General features: G+C 36.6%; 1 protein-coding gene across 3 annotated transcripts in view; it reads right to left on the bottom strand.

Annotated features, from left to right (window-relative positions):
• EVI5 (ecotropic viral integration site 5) overlaps window positions 1-22134 on the bottom strand; it is an 88542-nt gene that overhangs the window by 37522 nt on the left and 28886 nt on the right. The window contains exons 11-17 of one of the 3 annotated variants that reach the window (XM_050901215.1): window positions 20727-20780; window positions 18271-18303; window positions 17561-17707; window positions 9459-9593; window positions 7137-7277; window positions 6440-6598; window positions 4568-4714 (exon numbers count right to left, since the gene is read on the bottom strand). In XM_050901215.1, the coding sequence (XP_050757172.1) occupies window positions 4568-4714; window positions 6440-6598; window positions 7137-7277; window positions 9459-9593; window positions 17561-17707; window positions 18271-18303; window positions 20727-20780 (816 nt within the window). The remainder of the gene's footprint in view (window positions 1-4567; window positions 4715-6439; window positions 6599-7136; window positions 7278-9458; window positions 9594-17560; window positions 17708-18270; window positions 18304-20726; window positions 20781-22134) is intronic. The other 2 variants (XM_050901216.1, XM_050901217.1) reach the window with 2 other exon arrangements.

Genomic DNA, 22134 nt, shown 5'->3' with positions numbered 1-22134 from the left:
ACTAGGCTCAGGTACACCTACTTTTATGGCAGACTGGTGTAACTCTGCAAACTGTAGTTACTGTAAATCAGCTCCAGTATTTCAGTTATTTTAATGTGTGCTTCAAACTAACAGTACTTAACCACCCTCCATTAGACAGTTTGGTTGAGGCTGAATTGAACATGCCAAAGCTTATCTATAGTAGCTACCTGAAAACATGCTGTTTGTTTTAAAAAAAGATTCCTGTAATGAAGATACATCATCTACAGGATCCAATTAACAGCATTTGTAATCAGTGGAGTCCATTTCAGAGGAATCCATCATGTGCTAGCCAAAGTTTAGCCATTATTGCTAAATTCTGCTGCAGGATTGCTTGAATGAAGCCAAACCCACAAGTCCACAGGATTGCATGTATTTAACTGAAAGCTGAAGGACGGACTGGCTTGGTTTGACTTTGGTATCTGAGATGAGTCAATAGTGTTGCTCCAGATGGCACTGATCCTTTATCTCTGAAACAGAGCATGTTCTCAATAATTACCACAAAAGTTGATATGGTAGGAAAGACAAGACTGGGGTAGAGGCACAAATCTTATGTTGCAAATCCTTTAGCAAAACTGATTAGAAAGATCAGTGCTGTGTTTCAAGAAACAATTTGAAATTAAGTCCTTGCTGTAGAAACAGTAGTCAGATAAAAAGGGAAAAACATAACAGCACACACCAGTGACAGAAAACAGTTGCTGTCTAGGTGGTATGAGATGCAACTTGCTACAAAAATTTTAATTTCTGCTTATGTATTTTAAGCTATCCTTTAAAGAAAGATACAAGCTCCAGAAATAATATACCAGTTCTTTCTGCATAGAAAAAACAACTGGGGAGTTGAAAATCCAAATATATCTTTTTTGATACACCTCTTCAAGTAGAAATATTGCTACCTAGCCAAGATGTGGTGACAGAAATAAAACTAGAGCATGATTTCAGATAACTTGAAACAATAGGAAGAAAAACCAAACATCAGTTTCTAATGGAATTGGGAATAACAAACTTGCTAGATTTAAGGAGATGCAAGGTGGAACTTTTAAAAATATTTAGTGCTACAAAAACTTAACATTTGTCTGTATTGCTCCATGACATTACCTGAAAGATTACTGAAACCTTCTTCGTCAGTTTTGAATACAAAGTTGTTATATCAGTAACATATTAAATAGCTTTATTTCCGGTATTTACACAGCACTACTGTCTTTTCATCAGTTCAACCTACCTGCTCTTATCTGCATTTCAAGCCAAACCTAAGTTGGTAGCAACACTACTTAGTAAAGTTACAGATACTGAACCTACTTCTAGAAGGACTGTAGATATGACAAGTCTGCTGTTACTGCTGGAAGCTAGCCCTTCACACTTGTAACATATGCCTTACATAGTAGCTATAGGACACATTGGTTTCTTGAACACCTAGTTAGTATTAAAAAAGCCAGTAATGTTGCAAGGTTTTGGCTTGACAAGCACAACAAGGTTTCTCTTTCTACTTTAAACTTCAGCTGTTGTTTTTTTTCTTTCAATTCATTTTAACATTAAAATCTCATTTTCCTCACACAGTGAAATAACCTTAAACAATCCCAAGCAGGCATTTCCTTCATTTATTGCAGTGCAGAGGTAGGGAGATAGGAACCCAAAATAGTCTCTTCTAGAACAAGAAAAAGTGAAAGCATTTGGCATGAATCTTAGATGAAGCTAAAAATCATGCTTCCAGTAGTTTGAATGTGGAGAGCAAGGGACAGGAAACAGAACAACAATCCTTACAAATCAACTGTCAAAGGACAATGGCTTTTTATATCCTCTCATTTTTCACTTAACTGTATATTATCATATAGGTAGAGTCTGAAATTGAAAAGTTTTTCGTAAGTTTGAAACAGCAATCAGAAGCTCAATACCAAGTTATGTCCCATTTAAGGAGCAGGAGAACGCTTAAACTTGCATATATTGTTTAACATGGCTTAATTTTTTGATGACACGGCATTCTTATTAAATGTGTAAAACATTGCTGAATTGTTTGTATAAATTATTAGAGAATAAATCCACAATGACAGTTCACGACGTATCAGAGACAGAGGAAAAAGAGAATATGAGAGGAAACTACACTGAAGAAAGGTAGTTTCCAACAAGTTAAATTTCAGCATCTTTCAATACAGTTAGCAAAAAAAACCTTGTGTATTTAAACAGTACAGGAGTCTGTATGGTATTATACTAAGCCTCATCCCAAGAAGTCACAGTCTAGCTCACAGTTAAACAGTAGAACTCCAGGTAATGTATACACATCAAATTGTAACATGTTTTCCAAGTTGGTGTTCATGATACAAAATGAAATATTACTAATGTAAACTGTAATCTTTTTCCTATCGGTGACTGCAAAACAAGTTTCAGGATCTAACGTTAGTGTACGTCGGTACCACTACTTCACTGGCTATTGACCAGTGCTACTTTCAGAAAACCTCTAAAAAAATATGACTAGTGCTCTGTCTATTACTATCACACTTTTCTCTAACCCATGTTAGAACATAACTTTCCAAGGAAATTATCCCAGTGAGAACAGTCATGTATATTAAACTTATTAGTCAGGTTAAAGACATATTTCTCTTTTTATAGTCAACATAAAAACTTCAGAATATTGACTACACCCTCACAGTCTTTTAAGAATTAATGAGGACCTCCAGTATCAAAACACAATCATACAAAAAAGTTATGGGTTATATGAAAAGACATGTCACCAAGATCATGAATATTAAAAAAAAAAAATCAACAAGAATAATCTCAGCATTAAAAAAACAGCACTTAGGAAACCAGTGATTATGGTAAACAAAAAACCATCAGTAGAAGCAATTTATTCTAGTTAAGATTCAGTGTCTTGTTTCCTAAAAGCTTGTGATGGAGTTTGAGTCAGTAGAAGTTATGTCTTCATTGCACTTTAGATTCAGGTTCCATTGGAAACAAATGGAACCAGCAAGACAAATGAAAACCTAAAAAACCCTGAAATACCTGGAGTACATCTCAGTTATTTACTGTTCTTAGATTTCTTTAAAATGGAACTGAACAACAACAAAAATCAGCTTCATTTTGCTGAAAGAACTATAAGGCAAAACTAGCAAGACATTGCCAATTACAAATTACACACTATGGCTTTGAGTAATGAACACAGGATCAGAGTTTACTAGACAAACAAATTGCCTAGATTTATGCATTACCTTGGAGAAAAGAAATTACAAGAAGAAATTAAAATCTGTAAAAACTGAGAAGTGTGATATTCTAGCAAAACTATGCATTTTAATAAGGATGTCATTTCATCTCCAGGCTAAGTGACGATCATAAACCACTCAAACTACACTCTTGATTCATATTGTCCACAGAAGCCTTTGAGGGAATTGCAGCTAACGCAGTCTTCAGGGTACGTATGGTGTTACAAGCAAAATACATGTATATTGGATAAAATTGAAAAAACAAACACTCCACCAATAACAGTGTTCTGCATGAATGAGAATAGTAACAAGTAGTGCACATAAAAAATGTTTGGTTACATTAAAGGCAATACTAAGATGAGATCATGAACAACAAATTATGTAACAGCATCTGCTCTCAAGTTGCCGATTCACAACCACAGTTTAATAAAGAGTATTCTGATTATTCATCTCATATTACAGTACCATTTCTAACATACTAATAAGTATCCTATTTAGAAATTACTGACTGTTCAGCACTAGCTGCTTTAATAAAAGACTATTCATACATCTTTTGGAAATAAGATTTAAGTAAAAAGTTGTTTTCATGTCTCTAGCAAATAATATCTTAACTATAGTGATTGGTCAACTAATACTGCCCTTTTTTGAAGTAAGTATCAGTAGGAATTTCAGGAAAATTTTCATCCAAGTTAAGAGAAAAAAGCTTGTAAGACTTATCCTTTATTTCTCGTCCATATTACGTGTGCACAAGTTAAAGACATAAATTATTAGTAAATGGTTATGGATTTAGTTACAAAATTAACTAATTAAATCTGAGATTCAAACATCAGATTGGGCTCTCTGTGCATTGACAGTAATAAAAACTACTTTTGCCCAGTGTTTTTGGGATATCCCCTTAAAGTCTGGTTACTATTGGGCAATGACTACTGTAACACTCCCTTCTGTAGGCCTCTCCATTCAAATACTACTCTTACTCCCTTTTTTTGAACCTAAACTAATTCTGCAGTAATAGTGTTGAAGTAATGAACCTCTTCTGTCACTAAAGACAATCAGAGTACACAGTGATCAGAATCTGTTGTGTAAGAGTGTCTTTCTATATATTATACACAGACACTTTTCTGAGTAGAACCACACTTTAAAGTTTATCTTTGTGGGACCACAAAGAAGCAGCTCTGTCAAAACCTCAAGCGATTTTTGTGAGATGGTAAATTCAAGATCATGTTGTCAAATCAGTAAAAGAAAGTTTTGGTTTTGCGATTTCTGCTTCTCAATTAAGACACAATTCTATGCAACAATAGCAGACAAGACCAAAAAGTACATCTACATTAGCACACACATAGTCTATTCACGATGTTGTTTACCTTGCATTCAATCTCTGCTTGTCTACGTTTTGCTTCATTCAACTGAGCAAGAAGTCCTTTGTTCTGTGCAGAAAGATACTGTACCTTCCCCTGTAGGCTGGTAACCTCTTGCTCTGCCCTTCGTAAATGGTTACTATTGATCTGATTCTGAAATTTATGACAAAAAAAGGAAAGAAAATGCATATTAAGGAAAGATCTTTGATTTTAACTCCCTGAAGCCTGACAAGAAAGACTTACAGATCATTTACTATAAAAACCTTTGGATGAAAAAGCATTCAGAATTTTCTAAGTGTAATCAGAAAAGTTTGCATGACATTTGGTTTATGACCAGGATATTCAAACTGTTCTTAAACAACAGATGACTCCTTGTAAGAATATTATTGCAACGCTCCTGTACACCTGTTTTTCCCAATCTCCTGCTTAAGTAAGGCAAAGATTTTGTGAACTTGTATCCCAGCTACAGCAACAAGCTGATGCATCCAAGAAACATCAGGTATGTCAGAAATATTACGTGCACATTTCTCTGTCCAGTGAATTCCTGAAAGTAACACGGTACCTTAATTAAGATCAGTGTATTAGTAGAAGTCACACCATTTTTATATGAAGCTGTGCATACACCAGTACATAACACGAGAACCAATGCATTTCTGTCAAATGATAGCTAAACAGTATAAGCATATACAAAGACTCGATGCATAACACTGAAGTGAGAAGTACCTAAAGGTCTTGTGACTTTAATACGTGTAATCCAGACAGCAGGATACCTATGCCCCCTACTGACTAAAATAAATACACAGATGAGGAAAAAGCAACAAAACAAAAGCACACATTAACTGTAGTGAAACAGTATTAACGCTTCAACGAAAATTTTAAAAGTTAAGGCAAGAAGAAACTTTTATTCAGTTGGCATAGAAAAAGTGGTGCCTCTGTCAGAAATAAGCCACTATGTGCCTTGCAGTTAGCTCACCTCTCTTCAGTAGCACATCCTTACATGCTCTCCTGGTTTCTGGGAATGCTGAAGCTTGTCAAGTAAAGTTTTTGTTTGTTTGTTTAGCCATTTGGATGCACAGGTCTCCTTCAAGTAACAGTTACATTTAGTAGGTATTTCATGGGAAGATTTCTCAAAAGCCTGTTACAAATCCTTCTCAATCAACAGCACATTGTGTTTATTGATTCAGTTGAAAGTTCACTAATACAATATGAACTCATCAACGTTAGCGCACTTTCATTTCAGATTTGTTTGCTTAATAACAATTTATTCCCTAGTTACACAAAAAAGATCTTGCCAGACAAGTTATTTTTGTCTTTTCTGCACAGATCTCAGCAATGGTGAATCATGCTTTTCTTTTCTGGCACACGAAAGGTAAAGCTTCTGCTAAAAAAAACCTGACAACATGCAGCTGCTTTGCTGAGAGTCCACAGTTTAGTAAGCAGACTCATGACCTCAGCAGATAATCTAGTATAGGCAATTTCACTAGAAGAAAGAAAACACTGCCATTTAAAGAATTAGAATTACTATTATCAGAATTATCAATTAGGTTTGTGAAATTTAAAACACCTTAAACATACTTTTGTTGTTACACCAGTTACAATGTAATGCATTGAGATTCACACACATTCACAGAGTCTACCAATTAGTCCAAATGAGAAATTCAGAAGGCTTAGTCCTGGAAAAGACTAAAGAAGAGACATTAAAGTAAGTTGGACTGTATGCACTAGATTCTCCCTCCTAGTCTAACAGCATTAAAAAAGCGCATTTTGGAACTGAAGTCATGCCTGTAGATGGTAAAGATCATCATTGGGTATCTACCATTTGACACCAATTTGCCAGCATTCAGCTCAATTCTCACATGCTCGTGTTCAATAACATACCTGTGTTTCCATCTCCATCATTCTTTGTTTGGTCTCTTTCAGTTCAGCCTGAGTTTCTGCTTCTCTCAATCGGACTGTCATCAGCTCATCCTGTAGTTCATTCACTGTGTTTTTTCTGGGAGGATCTTTCCATCTTCCAGTGGTACGAGCTAGATGACGCTAAAAAAAATAGCATGCCATTGCTGATAATGCCTGATCTTTCCTGGTGTTCCCTTATTTCATTTAAGGTCTCAGAGTTATATGGGGACAAGTTGCTATAGTGCTCCTGTTTGTCCTAAAAACTAGAAGCCCAGGGAAACTTACTAGTTTTAAGAACAGACAATTAAAAAGCTGAAGACAGTCACTCCCAACTACAGTAAGTCAGTGAATTGCAAGTATATCCTGAGACTTTTGCCTATTTCTAGCCCTTATTAATATTTAGTGAAGTAGGAGTACTGATCAGGTACTTCCTTTCTACCAGAATGGTTAGCTGGTAGCGCAGGCTCTCTGCCATCTATAACAACTAGGGACGAACTTCTAACATACTTCTGTCGTAAAGTTTCTTGTGGCAGCTGCATTTAAAGATCTTCTCACCTCAATGGCTTGATCCACAATCACTAGTTTCTGTTTGATCTCTACATCTCAAAATTTCGTAGTCTTTTGCTTTATCATCATTCATTGAAAATAAAAATTGTTAAAAGTGTATTGCTACCCATACCTGCCAGTGTTCCTCCAAATCTTTGACTTGCTGCCTTAGTTCTTTGAGACCCATCAGAGCTTCCGCTTCTCTTAATTTTACTGCAATCAGTTCTTCTTGTAGTCTAGCAACATTTTCCTCATCAGGGAGAGAGCTGTTCTTCTGCAACAAGGACCATCCTCTTAAATATGTATTTGAATAAAATTGTGCTCAGTGAGACCCACTCCAAGAATATAGATATGGAATGGTAACTCTTATTACTAACCAAACTTTCTTAGTTACACATCCCTTGCAAAATAAAATCCCTCAAAAATCTAAGTTCCCAGATATAGCGAGTGTGTATAAATATCTTCCAACTGCCAACTACAGAAAAAAATTGACAAGCTAGTTTTAGGTATTCTGACTTCCAGACTTCCCCAGATGGTATCTGTAGCAAAGCACTATTTACACTATTTTGCACACATCATCACAAATATGGAAAGAAATCTGAAAAATTTTGAGCTAGTTGATAAAAGTAAAGCAAATGAGGAACTGCAATTACACCTTTGGAGTTATAACTTTTATTTAGACTTACAGGAAAAATAATAAATGGAAATTTATTTTTTGGGAAGTAGGTCATCTGCCTTTGAAAAGGAGAAAAGATATGTTGACAAAGGAACCAACTATTACTATTTATAAGCAACCATCAGTCAAGAAAAGGTCTTACAGATGAAAATGCATGGATGTTTACAAAAACATATGAGGAAAAAGTAGAAAGACTAGAGAAAGCTAAACAGAAAAACACATGGCAGGAGTGACCTGGGAAAAGTAAAATTGTGATGAAAGCATAACAACGGAAGTCTGGGAAAAAACAGAGGAGAAGAAAGAGGACATAGTCTGCCTAACTACAATAGCCCTACATCGAATCTTTGGTCACCAAATACTCAAAGTTGAGCTGTGCTTCATCACTTTCTACTGTATTTCTTAGTAGTAATTTTCAGCAAAATCAAGTATTTTTGTAGATATGTAATACTGTGACAGTTGCCAGGTTTTCTTGAGAGTTGAGTAAAGTACATAATTAACATGAATACAACACAGCACAACAGCCATTTATCAGCATCTCCATGTTTCAAAATCATCGGATCCGAGTATTGGCAAATATAGGAAGTGACAGGGTGTGTTTCTGAATTTTTACATCACTGTCAGTATGACCATGCAAGTCTTGGGTTATTGAGCAGAATTTTCCCAGATTACATGACACATCACTATCAGCAGTAAAGAGCTGTATTTGTAGGAATTTGAGGCAGTTAACTTCAGTCACTTTCTCATGTGCCTACGTTCATTACGACAGACTGAAATACTACTGTACATCTGGGTTTGTCTGCTACACTGGAATTTCCCCCACTGCCCCAGTTTTTCTTCACATTTAAGTTCAGTGTATGCTGTCTTCATGCTGATGAACATTAAGTAAAGAAGCAGTCTCTTTTTGAATTTTGAAAAATACCTTAGATCTGAATTCTTACCAGTGTTCAGTACAGTAAAAACTACCACACTACTAGCCTGTCAGACTCCCAGCAAGCCCCTCAGATAATTAAAAACGTAAAATCTTGACTCCAGTGGGTTAATCTAATTAGCTAGTAAGTTCTGGCCACATTCCTGAGTATACAGCTCTTTAAAATTTCCATGAGGAAACAATTTCCAAAGCCAATACAACAGGATCTGAAAAGGGTCTTTATGTTAGGTCAATTAGTGGGTTTTTTCTTTCCTTTTTTTCCTATTTTATTTTGCAGTTAAGTTTTTCTTCAAAGAAAGGTAAATGTTTGACAGTTGGTTTGAGTACAGCTTGAACTCTGGCATCAGTAAGTTACAAGCTGGGATGGCACCCAAAAAGCAGTAGAGATTGTGATACTGAACAGTGGGGGTATTCTTTCCCTGCCCATAATGGGACGAAGTGGGAGACACTCAAGAACTCAAGACCTGGGAATGGTAATGTTGAAATCTTTCCTCCTCCCCTCCCAAACTATTTAGTTTCACATCACCTCAATGCTCACCCTAAGCCTACTGCTCTTGTTGCAGGATATAATTTTGAAACAATTGATGTTTACAGTAAAGACTCCACCAGAATTCAAATTTTCCACTGCAGTGGGCTTCAAGAACAGGAGAAAAGTGATGTGTTCTTCACAAACCTTTCCCAGTGCAAACAGATCTTAGTTTTTTTGCTATGTTAACTTCAGGTTTGAAAAGCATCTTGCAATCATGAAAACATAGAAGCGAAGATTCTAGAGCACAGTTATGCAAAGAATTACAGGGACCTGTATTCTGTTTCTAGTGCTATTTTATACAGAGGGTCCTGGTTTGATTTACCTTTTCCATCTCTAGAACTTTATCTTGCATCTCCTTCAGGGCACAATGGGATTCTGCTTCACTCAGCCTGGCTTGGACCAGCTCTTTTTCCAGCTGTAGCACAAAGTCTTCACTGTATTGTGAACTGCATTTATGCTACAAAGTTTGCAGAAATATGTTTAGTATGAAGCACAGATGGTTTGAAAGGGGTTTTTATATGCCAGATTTGGAGTGAAAAGTACATTCAAATGCTTAACATTAGGAATACTAGCTTAAGGCAACAGAAGTGCTTACCTTATACAAGTCTATTAATATGTCCATCCAGACTGCTAACAATAAGAACCCTAATGTTATGCCTCTCAAACAACTGCACCTCCACACAGCCAAATGTGTAAGACCAAACTGAGACCCCTATTAGTACTGATGAGCAACAACTCACACTTTTCTCTCATTGTCACCCAAACTGAAAAAGTCTCAAAGGATCTGTGATTATTTTGTGATATGCAGAAAAAGATGCTTAGCAAAGACTAGCTAATTACGAGGTTAATACAAGTATCTCTCTTGATCCCTACTCACTTAAACTCTGATTCAACAGAAGTCTTCCATAATCCTGGATTTAAAATAAAGCCATGTATGCTTCAATGCACAAGCACTTTGGTTTGCCCCTTTCTTCCACTCCAACCCTTGGCTCTCATTTGCTCACACTATACATATTCCGAGATTCTCTTCTAGGGCAAGCCCTGGGGATTTGTGAGAAAAATGCAGGCACAAGTAGCAGTATAGCCCCTTCTAGACAGACAGCATAGGCCCAAGCTACAAAGAAATTTGGTTCTTTCCATGCAAGACTTACTCCAAGACTATCCCCAGCCAGCTTTGCACACCCAAACACATTCCCTCAGTGATAAAACAGTGGTTCAGAACTTAAGGTCACCCTTTCCAAACTTCAGGGGGAAGGGAAAAAACCCACAGTTCTGCTCAAGTAAGTTAATTCACCATTAGCTTATTTCTTGACTCTTGATTAGCTGGAGTTAAAAGTGAGATCTATCCTTTCACTTGCTAAAGCACAATTTAATGAAGCTGCATCTTTCAACAGATACATCCAACTGAAGTCATACTAAGCATTTGTATTCAAAAGCCCCACTTAACTTTTTCCTCCAGTCAATAGTTACAAAATACAATTTATTTCTTTTTTGGGTCACTTTAAAATGACTTGAGATTCACCACAGATTGTCAGACTTGCTTGACAGGCCATGCCATCCTAAATCAGCATTTAAATTTCTGGTTTGGGGGAAGGAAGAAAGAAAAGAAAAAAAAAAAAAAAAGGGTGTTGAAATCCCCAAAGCATAGTTGCCTAGTTACTGTGTATGCATAGCTACCCTGAAAATTAAGTTTAAAGGGAAATCATGTAATACACCTTTGGCACCATTAACTACATTGTGAAGAATAAATACTATACTTGGATTCATAGATGAAGTTTTATTCAGTTAACAATGCAACTTTAAAATCCATAGAGTTTTCATTACACTAAAGATACAACTATTTCTTACTTTATGTTTGCATCAAACAATTTAGTTTTCTGCATCTAAAAACAGTTGACAAAATTAACAGAAAAGTCTTCCGTTCCATATGCTTCTGTTAGGGTCTGACATTCTCTGACCTTTAATGCACAAACCAAAGGCAAACAGGACAAAACAAGGATTTACAACACGTAACTACATGGTCAAGGAAATGGTTTTTCATTTATTTTTATACTTCTGCATGCCAACTAAGCCTTTCATCATGACTTACAGTACAATCCAAATTAAAAATCTACACTAACTAACCTTAGTGTTACAATTGATTGTATTTCTTATATATATGTCTACAAGGAGCTATAACAGAGGGGATATATACAAAGCAATAAGAGGCAAATATAACTCACGCAGGCAGTCTTTAGTGTCACTGAGACTATCCATTTAAGTGCTCGTCCTACTTAACTGCGCAGTTGAACACACATGGAATGCTTAACGTACAGAGATCACAGTATATTTAATTTCCCCTTATACAATACTAATTTAATTCATGTTATTTTCAACCCACAGTGTCTTTGCCTCAGCAAGCAGTGGAGGTAGCCCTGATTTGAGTGTAAGGAGAGGATGGGTGGACAATGCTGATGCATTTCTACAACTGCTTCACATGATACGGGAGCATGAGTAGCATATGTAACAACATGCAGACGCAGAGAATAGGCAACAGCTCTTTCTTATTCCCTGGCTGTTTGTACAAGTTCATCAGATGATACACACAGCAACTGAAACAGACTCTACGTTTCTTGTTCCAGATTCTGCTTATGATACATATGGAACGAGAGCGAATGCAGTGTTCTTTCCTCAGGTAAGAAGTCCCCCTTGTACTTTCCAGGAAACAGAGAAAACAGCAGATTTGAAGAGCTGAATACATCCTGATTTTGCAACAGTATGTAAATGTACTGTAAATAGTTTTGGACTACAAAAATCTAACTGATGTTTGTCAAATAGTAAGTAATGGAGAGTGTTAGAAAAGTTACTTATCCAGTTTCAGGCACAAATCATGCCTTCTTTAAATCTGTCTTTAGATTTCGCCTGCCTAAGGAATATATTAGGCCTCCTTATCTATTTAGCCACAACAAACTTTAAATCAAGTCTTGCTAGACTGGCAAAAAAACCACAGCCAAGATAAAACAGATTTAAAAAAACAATATTCACAAGTTCAAAGTTGTGATTTTTGCTCCTTAAAAAACGCACACAATTTTAATAATTTAGTACATAAAGGTAACACAAGTTTACAGTCAAAACGATGTTTGACAACTACTTTAAGACTGACTTCTTTAGCAAAAAAACCCTGCTTTTATATATTTGCCTTAAGCCCTCGAATTTGTGACAAAAACCACAACGTGAATCCAGATTTCCAGGCACCAGCCAAACATTTTAACCACAGTAACACTTTTTCTTGGCTGTGTTGAAAAGATGTCTGTAATATAAGGCACTAAAAATGTAGTTCTACAGCCATTTACTTCTGAAAGAAACAAGTCCTTGCTTGGCTTCACACAACTGAATTTATTTTCCCCCAACTTTTCTTAAAATCTCAGAAATAGCAAGATCTCAGAGACTGACACAACCATTCCTAATATTATTTTGGCCAATGACAGATTATTACACATAATTACAGAATGCTTTTCCAGTACTCTGGGGCATTAGAAGGGCATACTACATACATACATACTGCATAGAAGGGCAACTAACAGATTGTTCAGCAGCTGCCCAGCTAACTTTGTTTACACATTTAAGCACTAACTGTAGTACTTTACTAAATGCAGTATTTTTATTTTCTGCTTTTGGTTGCAAATCAGAATGTAGTATAAAAAAGTATATTCTAAAATAAAGTGAAGCCTTCCATAAGGTTGCAACACTCATTTACAAGCATATATTCCCTATATCAATTATTATGCTCTTAATTGTTATCAGTCATTTTAGCGTGAGTTCCCGAAAAGAAACTATGCGTTATGGAGTTGCTGTAACAATAACCAAATACGTGGCTATAAATTACCTTGCAAAATGCATATGCTTCCTTCTGAATGTTTAGTCAATTAAAATTCTATCTTCACATAATACTCTTGAAGAGCCTATTTAAAAACAAGATGTGAAGCAATTTTAGCTTGAACTGCCTCTCATTTCTCAGATTCAATTTTCAAGCATTCAGACTGATGAACTGGGTAATCATTGAAAATTAGAGTATGACTGGGAAAGACTGAGAATGGTGTTCTGGAGGTGTATTAACTGGCAGAAATCATTAGATTATTCATTTTTATACATCCAGCAGAAGCTACCTTTTTCATTTAGAAACAACAGGAGAAAAAGAACAGAATAAAAAAGCTTCAGCACATGATTATCAGGAGTAAGTCAGAACAGGCTGATTACCCTCACCCCTAACTCCTCAAATACCATCGCTCTTAGCATGCCTCAAAAGAAAACCTTCTGTATTCTGTTGAAGCCAGGCACAACTTCCTCTATGCAGCTCTTGATTTACTAGCAGTATGAGGAAGAAACCACCTTCCTCTCAATCGTTTGGTTACCCACCACATCTAGAAGCCTTTGGCAAGTTTCTATATTTGAAGATTAGACAAGCCAAAGACAGATTAGTACCTTTCTCTTGAAAACCATTCAGGCAAATGTTTAGGTAGCTGAAGCACTGAACTCCAAAAGCACTTCAGAATATTGTTAACTTTACAATATTTTTTCCTAGTTATCAATATGAAAAATTGTACAGGTTATACACTTTTTTTAAAAACCTTAGACTGACAGAGTTGCTCTCTACTAAGATGTAAAAGTTTGCATCCAAAGTAAAATTAATTGTGAAGTCTCCATCTCAAACCTTATTATTTTCTGCTTCCTTTTCCCCTTCCAAATGACCTTAAATATATTCAGAAATACGTAGAATACATTTGATGACACTTAGTATGTGATTTATTATATGATCATTAGTACTATTTTCAGGTCATCTGGGAGAAGTACTATAGCAGAACTTCCCTTCCTTTCACTAAGAAACAATGGTAAGAAGAACCTCTCTAAGACTCAATACTTTGTAATGAAGTCATTCTGGTTCAACTAAAAAACTCCCTATAAGTACTTCAGCACAGGAAAAATGGAAGTTGCACGTAACTTGGGCTTCTGGTGTTGGACTTCAGTCAAAAGAATACTCCTCTACCCATCTCTGTATTCAGCCTTACAAAGAAGTGCTGCAATGGAGAATTTCTTGATACATACACACACGTCCTGTAGGCACTTTCAATACTTACCTTTAAGCCATCCAATTTGTGCTATCAAATCTCATAGAACAGGTAGAATAAACCCTAGATGTTATTTAAATACAAATGCATAACCTTTTTACAAAAGATATGTTAGCCTTCTTAGAAATACTATGGTTTAGATATTTTTGCTACCAACAAAACAAAAACCACTACTCTTATTTCTCCTGCCTCATGACTTACAAGTGGGTTGTGTTTTGTTTTCTTTTTTTTTTAAATCCCATAGTGTTGTTCAGAAGAGGCAGCCGCAAGTATCCTTAGGCAGTTCTTTTCATACATTCCTATTCAGAAATTCATACCTGAACTTTACAGTTTCTATCATGCTGAAACAGACAACTCAAGATTGAAAAAGATGTAGGTTATAAAATATGTAGGATAGATGCTGTACCTTTAAATAAGTACAGATAAACTATGCATTTATAAGTTCGCTCTGCAATCATTTTTGCTAATCATAAAGAACACTGAAATAATAGGAGAAAAAAAAAAAACATTCAAGCAAATATTCGTAAGACAATACTGAAGAGGAGTATTGCCAAGAGCAAAGCTACCGGCACTAGGAAGTGGCAAAAAGATTTATTGGCGTACTCAAAGTGAAATGCCAAAATTCAGAAGCAAGTCATGGATTTCCACTAGGCGGTGCCCCAAGCGCACGCGGCTGTTGACAATTGTTACTCCTATTTCCATGCTTGGAAGCAAAGTTAAAAGCCTGTTGAAGTACAAATCTTAATAATGCAGCAGAATCTAGGGAAGTACTAATTGAAACCATCTTAACACTTTCACCACGTTGTCTAAGTTAATTCAGACGGTCCTCAAAACCACAGTACTATTCCTTACACTTCAGAATTAGTCAGCTACTAGGCACAAATCCCTCTATAACCACATGGACTTACAGCCTCAGTTCCATGCATAGTCAGACTATTTCCTACAGTCATGTTCACGTTTAAGTGGAGGAAAACAAGGCTGCAAGCATGCAGGGTAGGAAGTGTGACTCAAATTAACTGCCCATTCTCACATTTTACTTACTCTCTACTCCTGCAGTACCTGTCCAATCTTCTGCCCTCACAGCTCCAATCCAGCCAATTTTGCAATCCACAGTTATCTATAGTTTTGCTCAGGACCAGTTCCCGTGCGTAGCCAACCTGCCAGACTTCCCCATCATTGCTACTTAATAAGGTCCCCAGCACAATTAAAAGCATTAGCTTTAAAAGTCATATTACCCACCAATTAATTAATAGATAAATACAGCATTTTAGTCTCTTTTAATAACTTTTAATTGAGTACAGGTAAGTAACATGGATGCCTCCTGTCATGGTTTAACCCCAGTCAGCAACTAAACACCACACAGCCGTTTCCCCCTCCCCCTCCCAGTGGGGTGAGGAGGAGGAAAGGAAAGGAAAAAAAAGTAAAACTTGTGGGTTGAGATAAGAACAGTTTAATAACTAAAGTAAAATATAATACTAACAATAGTAATAATGAAATATAATAATAATAGTAATGAAAAGGAATACAACAAAAAAAAGGAAGGGGGAGGGAAAGGAAAAAACCCAGTGATGCACAATGCAATTGCTCACCACCCGCTGACCGATGCCCAGTTAGTTCCCGAGCCGTGATCCGCCCCTCCCGGCCAACTCCCCCCTGTTTATATACTGGGCATGACATTCCATGGTATGGAATACCCCTTTGGCTAGTTCGGGTCAGCTGCCCCGGCTCTGCTCCCTCCCAGCTTCTTGCACACCTGCTTGCTGGCAGAGCACGGGAGACTGAAAAGTCCTTGGCTTAAGATAAGCGCAACTTAGCAACAACTAAAACATTGGAGTGTTATCAACATTATTCTCACACTAAATCCAAAACGCAGCACTGTACCAGCTACTAGAAAGAAAGTTAACTCTGTCCCAGCCGAAACCAGGACACCTCCAAAACCACATTCCAAAAGCATGTGTACTATTGTAATCAGACAGTAAACAGCTGACCACCCAAGTCTATAAACATTTCTCATTTTATTTCACTTGAGAGATTATCACATCTAAAATTTTGGAAAGCATTGCTAGAACATCCCCATCTTCCTCATCATAATTTCCTCATGTTTTTTTCCCCTAAAGAAATTGCTAAAGTTCAATAAAAAGCAGCATTACACATTACAGAATAACAGCTCATTAATAACTCCTTGCAACTATTCTAAAAGATGTACCTTTTTTACATTGAAATGCATTAAACAGACATAATAAACTATTTCTATAATGTTGCATTTAAGTTATGATTTCTTTTCAGTCTAACAGTAAATCTCATCTCCACCTTCCAAGTGAGATACAAGTATTTCCAGAGCTTTGGTGGAAGATGTATAAAAGAAACTGCTGTATTGCCTGTAAGGGATCTGGTAAGCAGCTGCAGTATGCTGTAGTTCTAAAAAGTTGTATTTCATACACCTGAAATGCCCAGGGCTTCAGACAAGTACTTGGATACCACTGACTTAAAACAATACGAGCATATTCACATCAACACTGCTAATGCGCAGTTTATTCAGCAAGTGAAGACTGCTGAAACTGCTTCCCTCCCTCTCGAGAGAGAAGATACTGAGCACTTTGTAAGTGGCTTAGACCAAGTAACTTCAGTCTCACAGTAACGGTCTGAAGTCTTGCACATTATACTGCCTAAAACACATAGTACATACACACACAGTACTACAGACAGCTGCTAAAAGTTATTTTCCTGCTCTATCTACACATAAACCCCCACCTTTTAATAAAGTCCTGTAGTTCCAAACTCAGGGACAAGACCCTTCTATTTTTGCAAGCAGGGGCGGGGGGGGGGGGGGGGGAAGGTACACAGAAGAAATGTTAACATGGAAGAGACTGACTTAAATGAGAAGCTAGGTAAAGGCATTGTGTGTCAACTCTCAAATTTGTGAGTATTCAGAGTGACACAATTTGCAATGGCTAGATTCTTAGCATTAGGAGCTACCGAAGGTTTTGTGTGTGGTTTTTTGTTCGTATTTCTTTGGTGGTGGTGGTGGGGCTTTGGGTCGGGTTTTGTTGTTGTTGTTGTGTTTTTGGCTTGATGTGTTTTGTTGTGTTTTTTGTTTTTGTTTTTTTTAAACTAATAACTTACATCTATCCAGGGTTATGAATCTCATTTATCAGTAGGAACAGACCAAAATATCACTTAGTCCAATTTGTGTAATTTTAAGAATGCAAATCACAATGAACAAGCATTTACAAGGACAGCACAGAGACCATGTCATGATGAGGAAAAATAAACACAAGTGAGTGAAAAAGATGAGATGATGTGCTGCCAGGCTCCTTACCCATTGCTGCTGCTGTTGGAGCTCCCTGATGGTATTCTCAGCTTGCTCCAGTTTAGTAATGGCCTCATCACTCTGCTGTTTGATGGTGGCCAGCTCCCGTTTTATGAGGTAGTTTTCCTCAGCCTCCTGGGCCCTTGTCACTTGTCCCTTAGGACATAATTTATTTTTTTTAAGCAATTGAGGACAAATCCAAGACAGACTGCCTTTGTGATGCTTAGCTGCTTATTTCATCAGATTGGTTTTGCAAAGAGTATAGAATACAATTGGTAGAAGTTTTAGGACAAGGTAGTACTAAACGGCTGCTTTAGTACTTTATTACAAAGTTCAGCATCGGTTTAGCAAGCACAATTGCATACTTGCATCCAATAAAATTCCTTTCATGCAATATTACTCAGTTGTACATGCACAGATTTAAGTTCGCAATATTCAATTTCAGTGTTAATACAGTGTCATAGAATCCATTTGTCATAGGAATTGGTGCCAAAAAATTACATTAGGTTAGGAAAATTATTATAACGTGCAGGTATGGGGTTCATATATTTTTAGTAAACAAAATTAAACAAGTTTCTAGCAAGAGATTAGGTCTATATTTATTCCAAATCAGCAAAGCAGGGATAGAGTACAGCATGCAAATATGCATGCATTAAAGCAGTTTGGGGTTTTTTGAGAGTAGGAAGAGAGTCATACAGTAAAAGACTAAAAGACTATACCTGTATCAATCTATCTGCCAAGGAAGCACTTTCCTACAAAGGAAAAATTCAGATAGAAATAAGGAAAAGAAAAACCAAAAACCAAAGGGGTAATAACAGTGACAAAAAAGACAAGAGCTAAGAGAAAGAAAATGCCCAAATTCTACCCATTTTCTGTACAAACTCTTTTTGCAAAATTAACAGCTCTTCATATAAATTAAGGCAACTCAGCCAGAAGTCCCAGGAAGCAGCCCTTTCTGCAATAGATTTAACACAGTCCATCTTTGATACAAGACGGTGTCAAAGCCAGATTTCCGTAACACTTAAAATTCACCTACAGGAGACTGGGTATTTTTATCTGAATGGCTTGCTTCCCTAATTAACAAAAGTTACTGATATATTATCTGATACGATCTAGTAGATAGATGCAACGCGTAGTCTATGGTCCATCCACAACATGAAAGGCAGGCATAATTTGAGCACAAAGGAAACTCCACTAAGCACTGAGGCATTCACGCAGAACTAAAGCTTCCAAAAAGATGAAGCAGGAAAGTTAAATGGTGCAAACTGACAGACACAAGTAGAAAATTTCAGCTATGACAGCTAATATTTTGTTTTACTGAACTCTTGCGGTAACTCTTGAGCAGTTCATAGATTCTCTTTCCTTGCCAAAGTTTTGCAAGAAAGAAATGTTCATTTATGCACACTGACAAGCACTACATTCCCAGCCCCCCAGTTGCACATTTAATTAATTTCTACTCTATCACTCTTGAAATCACTCAATTTTTGCAGATTCTACAACAGAGAACACATCTATTCGCAGACCATCTTTGTCCTTGGAATTTTTATTAAAATTAAAGTTCAGACTGGTTGATAGGAGCTATTACTTCGAAGTTAAGGTAAGATGTTTGTCATTAAGGTACACTAAGGAAATCACAACTCAATCATATAGGTTAGGATGAGGAAAAAATATTTTAAAATAAAAATAAGTTTCCAACAGAAGAACTGAATGTGTTTGTTCACACTTTATGATCTGTTTTTCAGATGCTGTGATAATGATCTTCAGAAATTCTTATTAATAGATAGTATTTTCCTATTTGGAAATGTTCTACTTCCAGTCAGAATGGGATACTCTGAAAGTGAATTCTGAAATTTTAAGTACAGAATTTGCAAAAGCACTAACATCTGGCAGTTCATCATGGACTTCCTAATAAAAAAAAAAATTTATTTCAAACCTCTGCAAGTTAAGTATAAAACAGGGATATTTACTATTATAAATTTGCCAAGAGCATTGATGTGATTCACTACAGCTTCCAACTTCTTAAAAAGAGTCTGCTCTGTTCAGTTAATTTTATCAGCACTTCAATACTAGAAACACAGATGTTTATAAAATTGTATTTTTGGTCACGACTTTCACAGTATGTCCTCATGTGCATTTTTCCAAACTAAATTCAGAAATCAATTAATTAGAATTTGACACAAATTGACTGTTTTTCCAAGAAACTGTAATGGATTTAACATCTGAAGTGTGACATCTTTCAATTATGTCACTCTAAATTGAATCTTTACCATTTTCTTCCCTGTGAAACAGGAAGAACTGTTTGCAACTCACAAGAGCATTCAATTTCATTTGTTGAAAGATAGTTGCTATTCGTGGTTAAGATGGACAAGACCATTCCCATTCTAGAGCAGACCAGCTCAGATGCAATCTGTCACACGAAGCATGATACCAGAATATAGGAGAGGCCATTGGAGAACAATGCCTGCATGTTGGCAATGTGTCAACAACAGTTATCATGCATACTTTTGAAGTTATATCCAGTTACAAAGAAGCCTTACAAAACTCTATTCCAGACTAAATTTGTGAGAAATAAATCTTAAAAGATATTCTCCCCCCTATGTACCCAAAATTGCTACAAAAATTCAAAACTATGTAAAACAAATGAATGGCAGCAGACTTCCTGTACTGAATGTGAATGCTGCAACACCACCCCTCTACTGCTGTATTCGCTAGCGATGAAGTAATCTGCTTTCATCTCCATCTCTCTCTGGTCATTGGCAGGTCTGTCATTTTGCTCCTACGTAAAAACACCCAGCAACTTCAGATTTTCAAAACTGAGGATTCTCTCACAATAACCTCTTTTCCACCCAAGCAGTCCACTATTTCATGTAGTCTTCTGGACTTTGAACAGATGCTTCTAATTCAGAAAGAAAACAGTACAACAATAGTTGGGTATGTCAAAATGTTTGATTTCATATTCACTAAGAGCCAGACATAACAACCTTAAACATTTACAAGCACTGACCCTAATTGCTTTGTTATTGCCATGCTATTTGGCTAAGCACTGTTAGTAAAGACCATAGATTGGCAGGAAAAACAGTAAGCTATAATTCTGCGATTCCCATTTCATATAATAAAATTGCCATCAATTTAAGTATAAATTAACACAGATTAATCTAATCACCAACATACTTACTTTCTCTAATGTTTCAATGCGCTGTTTTAGGAGTCTATTTTCAGTTCGTAACCTCTGGAAGGTAAACAGTTCAGAATTATATTTCTCAAATTATGAACTGGAAGTCTGATAAAAGCCAAGCAAGCTAACAACGTTTTTTCTCTCATCGCATCTATGAAAATCAATATAAATATAAAAATAAAAATAATAAGTGACCTTTTTAACATCCTTTTATATGATGTACTAACTCAAATGAGTTTAAACAGCTTGATACAGCAAAGATGAGAAGTCGTCTTGTGTTATACGAAAGCATCTGTGTTGCATTAGATGAAGGCAGTATGTCTGCAGGTGAACCACAGGGCTTAACCACACATTAGACTTGACAGCCTCCTCTTCATAAACAGAGCCGGACACAGTCTTCATGGTTAAGGGACATGAAAGTGCACTCCCTGCACTAGGACAGGCTAATGAGATAGCTACAAGGTCTCCTTCCTTTCCCTCCCAATAATTTATGTTAAATTATATTATTATATTTATTTAATCTGTAAGGTTATACTGAGAATTATCTACCTCAGACGCCCCAGAAGTGAGAAAGAATTGTACTCAATTGCATATTTTACCTGTGCATTTCCTGTAAATTTTAGCAGTCAGCATTCAGAGAGAAGAGATGTGTATCCCTAAGAATAGAGCCACGGATATCAGTTCAGTAATACTTTATTCTGCCAGGCTAAAAGGCAGACTCAATGTGCTTGTTTTTCCATCTCCCTAAAATAGGGGAGCTTCTTAGCAGAAGAGAGTAAGTCAGAAATGGTTTATATAAGGTCCCAAAACAGGGCCTAGAAACAGACAGCTTCGGGTTATTGGGTTTGGTTGGTTGGTTGGGAGTTTTTTCCATTGTTTTTTTGTTGTTGTGTTTGTTGGGGTGTGGGGGGAAGCAAGGAAGGATTCGAAATAAGTTAAAATACTAGAATCTAAAGTTACAGTTGTCTTTCACATGATTTTATTCTGTCCTATTCTGCAGACAGCTGATTTCAGATGCCATTACAGCAGGTCCTAATGCCGCTAACTGCCTCGCTGCCTGTTACAACAATACCAAACTGCCTGAAACACCTTTGAGCTCCCAGGTGCATGCAATGGAATTTTTCTGATGAACCGATGCCTTAAACTGATGTTGAAAGGCAAAATGACTAGCAGTGGACAGGAAGAAGGAAGGCTGTACCTCACTCCGTCTACTAAGCTTTATATACTACACTTGCCCATCATTTCTCCCACTGCGTCTTCTCATGGAACCGGCTAAAAACATGACACAAGGAAGCAAATCCAGATCAAACACCATGCTGTGAAAAAAATGTGAAAAAGGGGAAAAAAGCAGCAAAAGCCTATTTATGTCACAAAAGCAAAAAGATGCAGTGATTAAGTACATACAGGA

The sequence above is a fragment of the Gymnogyps californianus genome, chromosome 8, assembly GCF_018139145.2.
Source record: "Gymnogyps californianus isolate 813 chromosome 8, ASM1813914v2, whole genome shotgun sequence".
Taxonomy (NCBI): Eukaryota; Metazoa; Chordata; class Aves; order Accipitriformes; family Cathartidae; genus Gymnogyps; species Gymnogyps californianus.
Note: the sequence above shows the minus strand (reverse complement) of the source record. Positions and strands in the feature narration are given on the sequence as shown.